This window comes from Marmota flaviventris, chromosome 6, assembly GCF_047511675.1.
Source record: "Marmota flaviventris isolate mMarFla1 chromosome 6, mMarFla1.hap1, whole genome shotgun sequence".
Lineage (NCBI taxonomy): Eukaryota > Metazoa > Chordata > Mammalia > Rodentia > Sciuridae > Marmota > Marmota flaviventris.
Window position 1 is genome coordinate 126,462,294 of NC_092503.1, and position 9,173 is coordinate 126,471,466.

Below are 9,173 nucleotides of genomic sequence, written 5' to 3' on the forward strand. Positions count from 1 at the left end.
TTGCATATTAATTATGTAAACAAGATTTACAATGTATTTTTGAAGAAGTGATAAGATCTTCATGAGCTGAGCTTGATAAACTAATGATTCTTTTAAAGCATAGAATGTTTCAGCCTAAACATAAAGTTAAGCCATACTGCCTGCAGAAATTTGTCAAAATACAAAAGTCATATAATGTTTAATAGGTAACCCTGATAGGAAGCATATTGGTGTTGTTTTATGTGGTGTGTATTTATGATGGTGAGCTTGAACTAATGGATTTATATTGCAATTAAAATTTAAAATTCTCCTTTTACTACTCAGTACAGTTACTAGTTCAATATTCAAACAGAAAAGGCTATTTACTGCATTTTTACAAATCAACTTTCCCTACTAGTACAAATAATCTGATATCACTCATACTCAATGTGACTAAAAATGTCAGAAACAAAATATATTTTACGAAAAGAACATATAACATGAGATTATATTATTAGTCAAAAATGAATTATTAGGGGGTTGGGGTTGTGGCTAAGTGGTAGAGCACTTGCATACTGTGTGTGAGGCAGTGGATTTTATACTCAGCACCACATAAAAATGAATAAATAAAATAAAGGCAATGTGTCTGTTTACAACTAAAAATATTTTTAAGTGAGTTATTAGAAAAACTGCATTTTACAAGTAATTTTATTTGCATTTGCAAATGTTCCTCACTAGGTTCCCTAAGGCCCCTTTTACATCCTTATTCCTTAGGGTATAGATGAAGGGGTTTAGTGTTGATGTCATTACTGCATAGAAGAGAGCCATGAACTTGGGCTGGTCCCTTGTGATAGAGGAGGAAGGCTGAAGATACATGCTAATGGCTGGACCATAAAATAAAGAAACTACAATGAGATGAGAGGAACATGTACCAAAGGCCTTCTTCCTTCCCTCAGAAGATTTAATCTTAAATACAGCATGTCCAATACTAGCATAGGAGGCAAGGATTAAACATAGAGGAACAGCTAATATAAAAATACACACCACAGACAGTGCAAGCTCATTAGCTTCCTTTTCACCACAGGCAGTCTTTATCAGAACTGGAATTTCACACAACAAGTGATCCAGTTTATTGACACCACACAATGGCAATTGTAATGTAAGAGTGGCTTCTGAGAAAGCAAAGATCACTCCAGTCATCCACATAATGGATACTAGCAAGATGCAAGTACGTTGATTCATGATGAGGGTGTAGTGCAGAGGTCTGCAGATGGCCACATAGCGGTCAAAGGACATAATAGCCAAGAGCAGACATTCTGTGCCCCCCATTATATGGAAGATATAAAGCTGAATTATACACCCAATATAGCTAATGGTCTTCGTAGAGCTTCCCAGATTAAATAGCATCTGAGGCACAATGCTTGTGGTATAACACATGTCTAGAAAGGAGAGGTTGGTGAGGAAGAAATACATGGGGCTGTGGAGATGAGGATCTAATTTGGAAACCAGAATGATAGCAATGTTTCCAATCAAGGCCAGGGGATATGTTATGAGAAGAATAACGAATAGAGGAAGCTCTAGCCAAGGTAGGTCTGCAAAGCCTAGTAGGATGAACTCTTCATGATGACTTTCATTAACTATTGTCATTCTCTTCAAGTTGTCTCACCTATAATAAGGAAGTGGCAAAAAATTAGAAATAGTTACAATTAGTTAAAAAGTATAACTACATATTGGCCATACTATTATAGAGGATAGTGTGCAATAACTCTTGGAGGAAAAAAGGCAAAGGTCTGTAGCATGGTGACCAAATTTCCATTCATGATACTACAAGAAATGGTACTTAAAATAAAAATATGACATTTCTAGAGCAAAAAATGGGAAATATAACATATTTAAAAGGAACTTATTGTTTGAAGTAATCTCATTATAAGGCTATTCTATAGCTATATTCTATCAGGAAAAAAGAAGAAAAGAAAAATTTCACAAGTGTATAGCCAGAGTTGAAGCAGGTAATGAGGTGAGAAGAAGAATTAGCATCCATGTGAAGATAACTACTTTTCTGTAGAAATTTCAAGAATATGTTCCCACTTCATTTAATTAAAAATGTAAACATGACAACCACATAAAAAATAGCTAAATATTCTGCATCTGAATTACCTCCTTTGAATAATAAATGCATAAAATACTGATCTCCTTATAGTGAAAATTCAATTGCAAGTAGAGGTAACTATGCTGGGGAAACCACCAGTCAGTGGTTTTCAATCTTTGGCTGCCATAAAAATCAGCTAGGGAGACTGTTTACTGGTTTTTATCTCCAGGTCTCTGCTAGAGCAGCTATAGCATGGAGTCTTGGAATCGCATGAATCCTTTTCACAAGCAGTGTTGCAACATTTCAGAAATGTTAGGAAGAGTAGAATATCAAGATAGTTATAGTAGAAGAATTAACAAGAAATTTAGAACTCTGAGAATCATTATTATAGGCTTATCCTCCTCCAACAAGTTGGTGGTATAGTTAGACCATCTCCATGGGGAGTAAGAAGTCTTTGGATTTAATCAATTCTGCTAATTACTTGGAATTGAGTAAGAAATCTAGCACTTCCAACATAAGTTTCTTCAGGTATAAATTGAGTGTGTGAAGGTACAATGACATAAGTTTCACCATGCTCAAGAATTTGTGTAATAGTAAAATGTTGGCATGGATGTGGGGGAAAAATGCACAGTCCTACATAGTTGGGTCTGCAAATTTATGCAACCACTATGGAAAGCAGTATGGAGATTCCTAAGAAAACTTGGAATGGATGAGCATTTTACCCAGTTATACCACTCCTCATTATGTACCCAAAAGACTTAAAATCAGCATACTACAGTGATACAGCCACATCAATGTTTATAGCAGCTCAATCTATAATAGCTAAGCTACGCAACTAAAATTGGTGCTCTTCAACAGATGATTGGATAAAGAAAATGCAGTATATATTCACCATTTAATATTACTCAGCCCTAAAAATGAATGCCTTTATGACTTTTGCTGGTAAATTGGTGGATCTGAAGAATACTATGCTGAATGAAATAAGCCAATCACCACCACCCCAAAAAACAACCACCTAATGTTTTTTCTGATATATGGATAATAACACACAAAGGTTGGAGAAGGGGAGAATAGAAATTCAGTGGATTAGACAAAGGGGAATGAAGGAAAGGGAGTGGGGAGGAGAATAAGAAAGACAGTAGGATGAATCAGATATAACTTTCCTATGTTCATATGTAAATACATCATCAGTGAAATCACATAATTACAACCATAAAAATTGGATCCTACTTAGAATAAGTTATACTCCATGTATGTAAAATATGTGAAAGGCACTATACAGTTATATATATATATATATATATATATATATATATATATATATATATATATATATATATAACAAATTAAAAACACACACACAAAACAAATGAATTTGTGTGTACCCTCTTCCTTGCATGACTATTACTTCAGATTCTCAATATTTGTTCTTTAATATTGTGTTTTAGGTAATCTGTCTATCTTGTAGGAATTTTTCATTTATCAAGATACTTTGTCACTTTTTTCTTAATAAGATAATTTGAACAGGTCCCAGTGATCCACTAATCATAGGTAAATACAAATATAATTTTGAATTCCACATCAATTGCTGTCAGGAGAAAAGTTAATATCTTCATTCAGGCCCAGAGACTTCTTAAAATACACAAGGAATTTTATGTTTCCAGGACACATTTCTTTATTTTTTTGGCTGAAAGTTATATTGAAAACCACAAAATCAATGAGCTGAGTAAAACCACATGTTCAGAGAGATAAATTAGGTAAAGAAGATTTTGTTTAATATTGTGGATTTATAAAACACACTCCACCACAGCATCCTGTAAGAAGGGGAAATATTCAGAGGGGAAGTTAGGACAGTGGCCCAGCAATAAAATTTGGAATCACTCTGCTAGTAAATTAGCAATTTCAAGGTACCATTCTTAGAGTTACAAAGCACAGTTTTTAAATTCTCTATTTCATTTCATCTGCAGTGCCACTTGTAAGGAATCATAGAAAGCTACTCAGAGTTAAGATGTGAATGTTGCCTTTTGATTATATACTGTCCTAGTCCAGAAGAAATAACAATGGTAAAACAATAATAAATCCAAGCAATGTGGTTCTTAATGAACCACATTTGTCAAAACTGTAATAAGGTTTTACATCTACTAAATTAATAGTACTCACCCTACCCTAGACCTTATGAGAAAGGAAATTTTACTATCTATAATTTAGGATATTGTTAATCATTAATTTTAGAGTCTCCTAATAACTGGAAAGGTAAAGGTAAAGATCAAAATGTAATCAATGCCTTAAAAGAGGTAGTGACATATCAAGACTATAAATTTGGATTTTGAAGATTTCAAACAAAACAAAAGAGAACATCTTTACTGCACGATTGTTTTCTGAAATAGTGTGACCCCTAATCTTTATTTAGCTCTGTTACTCAAGACGTTATAGAAGCACAGAGAATTTAGGAACATCTCTGGGCCTAAGTTTTCATTCACATAAAAATTCCATTATGTGGAAAGGATAATAAATAAGCCTAGTCAGAATTATCCTATTGATATATTGAATTTTCTAAAAATTACAGTGAACCTACATTATTAAAAATTGCAATAGAAGATACATGTTTTCTATTTTTAAAACATTATTATATTCACATAATATCTTTTACTGTGATGGACCATTCTTGAATTATTTTCCCTAGTCCTTTTTATGTGAAAAAAAAATGCTTTCTTGAAATATGCTTCAATCTTCAATTTTTTTTAAAGATGGACTTTTAATTTTGTCCTCCAGAAATTTTTCTATAATTTATTTTACCTGAGTGTGATGACAATCACACTTCCAGTATGCTTGCTGCAATTTTTTAATTTGTATTATTTTGGATTTTGTTCACATTTTCTCTTCAGTAAGTATTTTTTTGACTGTTAATTGTGCTCTTCCTGTTCTTTTTTTTCTGTATATTTGCCTAGAGACAGAACAGTAGGTATGCCTAATCTATGCAAGTCACTCTAAAATACATTTAAGGTCATTTATTATATCCTTAGAAGTCTCATCTTTTTCAAATCATTCTCATATTTCATTACTTTTAACTATTAGATTCTATGACTTTTGGATCTTCTTCTTCCAGTGATTTGCCATCCCTATTTCACTATATGGGAATTTATTTATGCTGTATTTTATTGACATTATCTTCATATATACTCCATATTTTCTTTCTAGTATATCTTGTTTTCACTTCATTTTCATCCTATATTATTTAATTTATACTTGCAAGTACTGTTTAGCTTTATACAGAGTAGAAGATATCCCAGAAGAAATACAGGTTATTTTCATCTGACCCAAACTCCGATTGAAAAATATGGAGAAATCAACCCACGAAATTTTGAATATATATTAAAATTGATTGATATGAGATGGTCATGTAATTGACTGAAAGCTTCATACCTCATTCTAGTGGTTAATGTCTGTCAAAAATATCTTTGCTTTTAATGTTTTTACGCTCAATTTAAGTGAGAGTCTAGTAGAGACATTAATTGCAAGTCTACACTAGATTTAGCAGAGCCACTGAACTAGGTATTTCCAAAAGTCAGAAAAGGCTTTCTGAAATGAAATACACTCTGCCTTTCATATGTGTGTTGTTTATTATGATGTACACACATTCCAACCTCCTCTGAAAACAAGTACCTTTTACTTACTGTTTTCTGATATTCTTCAATATAAAGGAAAGGTGAGGAAGTATACTTGAATTTTTAAATTTTGAGAGGACAGAGAATCTTTAGTTCACAGATGCATACTTAACTATTAGCTTCAAAGCAGTTAATTTTTCTGTTGCAGGTGCCAAAGGAAAAAAGACTAGGTTAGGAAGGCAAAGTAGGAAATATGCAGGGTGCTTTCTGAGCATGCTATTTGCATGCTATTCATGAAAACTCTTGGGCATTCTTTTCACATAGATCATTCATTTATTCTGCTCCCAGGTGAGTGATCAGAGAAAAATTTTGTGGACAGAGATCTCTATGGAACTGTTTTTTTTTTTTTTTTTTTTTTTTTTTACAATTAGTTATCTACTGAACTAAGGTTGGGTGTCAGACTCTTGGATGTTAGATTTGTTTACAATGAACTTATTCAATTACCCAACAAACTGAATGCCAATTTCAAATGGAAAACAATTAAAAATAAGTAAACAAAAAGAACAAGGGTACAATTAGAGTAGAAATAGTTTGAATAAATAATTCAGGGGAATTTATATGAAAAAATAAATTCATTGAATATCTTACCTTACTAATTCTTATAATAGCTTACCTAGATTTAATTATTTCTAGTAGCAATAGTAAAGGAGCACAAAATGAGTTTGAAAGAAAAGAAAAAAGAGATCTTTCCCATGAGAAGTATTCAAAAAAAATTTAAATAAAAACTTCACAATATTTGTTTCTCTAACTAAAGTATATAATTATGATTTTCTAAATTTAAATTGTCTGAAGAGAGAAAAATCTCTTCACATATGTAGACAGAATTAATATTTTTAAATTACATGTATTATATGAAACTACATTATTTAGAAAAACAAAATCAAAGACATTGAATAGACAAGTGATAATCTTCTCCTTTGACTACTGTCTCCAATGGTATGAAATTTATCTTCTTTCTCTAAAGGTGTCCACTAATATTATATGGATGTGTGTTTTATGCATTATAAATGCAATGAATATTTCTCAGTCAACATTCCTTTTCCTAGATTAATCTTTTATCCATATATATATATATATATATATATATATATATATATATATATATATATATATACATATATACACACACAACTTTATCATCCATCTAATTGACTTTATTCATGATTTACAAATATGGGCAGCTTCCTTTCTCCAAAGTAGAATATGAGCTCCCATTGAGCAATGGCAGAACAGAATTTAGCAAGATAGGGAACAAAGAATTAACACTAGAATAAGCTGATTGGTAGATATCACCTTATTCTTCAGGTTTCTTTTCCTTTTCCCCTCCTCCTCCTCCTCCTCCTCCTCCTCCTCCTCCTCCTCCTCCTCCACCTCCTCTTCCTCTCCTCCTTTTCCTTTATTATTATTTCTTCTTGTATAAACAGAGGGAACCTCCTTATTACACTGACTTGAGTAGGACATAATCTCCCATTTTAGGAAGAACAGTTCTTTTTTTGATCTATCTACCTTCTTAAAGGTTCTGTTTGTGTGTTATTCAGCATAAATGATTCAATTTTTGGCTTGGTTTGGTCTTCTGGGTCCATGTGCAGGAAGTTAGTCTGAAATAATGGTCTCCCATATATTTCATTTAGTACGTTATACTGTGTGGTTACCCTAAAGGTTACATCAAGAAGATTTTTGTATCTGGCTTCTGGTCAGGATTAACTGATAAGAGTCACCATGTGAGCATTCAAGAGTGAAAGACCAGCTAGTTGGGGGTATATTCTCTTAGTTACTTCTCAGATGAACCTGTGAGACTGGCTTTGTTGCTCAATCAAAGGACACAGATGCTGGAGGTGGCCATGTATATTCAGACATTCTCTCTCAGATTTCTAATACTATCTCTTCTTTTTGCTACTTCATGCTTTGGTTTGCAACCAAATCTTTTTTGCAAGCAAAACTGGTTTTCTCCCCACTCTTTCTATTAACGGGGTAGTGCTTATAAAATACACACTTAGAATACCCTTGTAGATATTTCTCAGTCTGCCCCATACCTATGTAAATACTTCTTTTGTGAAGCTACTCTCGATGTCATAGTTGGAGTGTGTCATCTCTTCTCTTGGAGACATTACAAGCAGATTGAGATAATTTCCTGCTTCAGGATTCTGTTTTACTTCTGTTTTTATCCTTGCATTTTATGTATTTTTAAAAATTGACAGAGAATGTCTATCTACCACATACAATATACACATTGTACTATGACTAAACTTAGCTAATATATGATAGCTACTTAACACAGTTGAGGTTTTGTAGAGAATACAGGCTATATACACTGTCTTAGCATTTTACAAGAATACAATGTATATTTTTAAAAGTCACCAAGTTGAACAACAGATCATATTCATTCAATAACTGGGATTTAGTATCCTTTTACCAACATCTTCCCACCCATGATCCTCAAATAGCTAGCCTCTGGTAATCACCATTATACTCTCTACTTTTACAAAATCAAATGTTTTATTCCACACGTAAGTGGTAACATGCATTTATCTATCTGTGTATAGCTTGTTAAAGTTAATACCAAGACCTTCACTTCCATTAACATTCATAAATGTCAGGATTTCTTTATTTTTTATAACTAAGTAATTATATATGCAATATTTTTTAAATCCATTATTCCAAAGATGGAATCTTAGGCCGATTCTTATTTTGTCTATGGTCAGTGGTGCTGTAATGAATATCATTATATTGATTTAATTTCCAATGGATATAAACTCAATGGCAGGATTGCTGAACCTTATGGTAGTTCTACTTTTTTGATAAATAACTTACATATTTATTTTCCTTGCATAATGTTTCATTCCTTTCTTTACAAGAATTTGTCAATAAATGCCAAAATTGTTTTAGAAAACAAAATACATTGAGTTTTATAAATCTTAGTTCCCAGTATGAACCATTTTAAACATTATGCACTGAACTCTATGATCATGACCTGTCAGATAACAAGTGCAAGGAAATGTTCCCAATAGCTGTTTTTTTTTTTCATTTAATTTTATTTTGTAAACTAATACATAAAAATTGTACACATTTATGTGGAATCATGTGATATTTTGATACATGTATGTGTTTTATATATCCAAATAAGAGTAAATGTGTCAATTTTTAAAATCCTTTTTATTTCCTGTGGTAAAGGTTATATTTTATGAAATACACAATATATTACCTGTAGTCAGCCTACTCTGCCAAAGTACACTAGAACTTATTACTCCTATGTAACTGCTACTTAGCACTTGTTGAAAAACCTTTAACTGCTACTCAGCACTTGTTGACAAACCTTTAACTGCTATTCAGCACTTGTTGACAAACCTCTTCTTGTTTTTCACTTCTGCTTACTCTCTAGCCACTGGTTATGACTGTTCTACTCTCAATTTATGTGGGAATCCACATGCCAATGAGATCATGCATTACTAATTGTTATGGCC

At 32.3% G+C, this 9,173-nt stretch overlaps 1 protein-coding gene across 1 annotated transcript; it reads right to left on the bottom strand.

The window, feature by feature from the left end:
- Positions 1-666: 666 nt before the first annotated feature.
- On the bottom strand, positions 667-1,605 carry LOC139706264 (olfactory receptor 2B11-like). Its single transcript, XM_071613968.1, has one exon. The coding sequence runs from the start codon at positions 1,603-1,605 to the stop codon at positions 667-669; it is 939 nt and encodes a 312-aa protein (XP_071470069.1).
- Between the last annotated feature and the right edge of the window lie 7,568 nt (positions 1,606-9,173).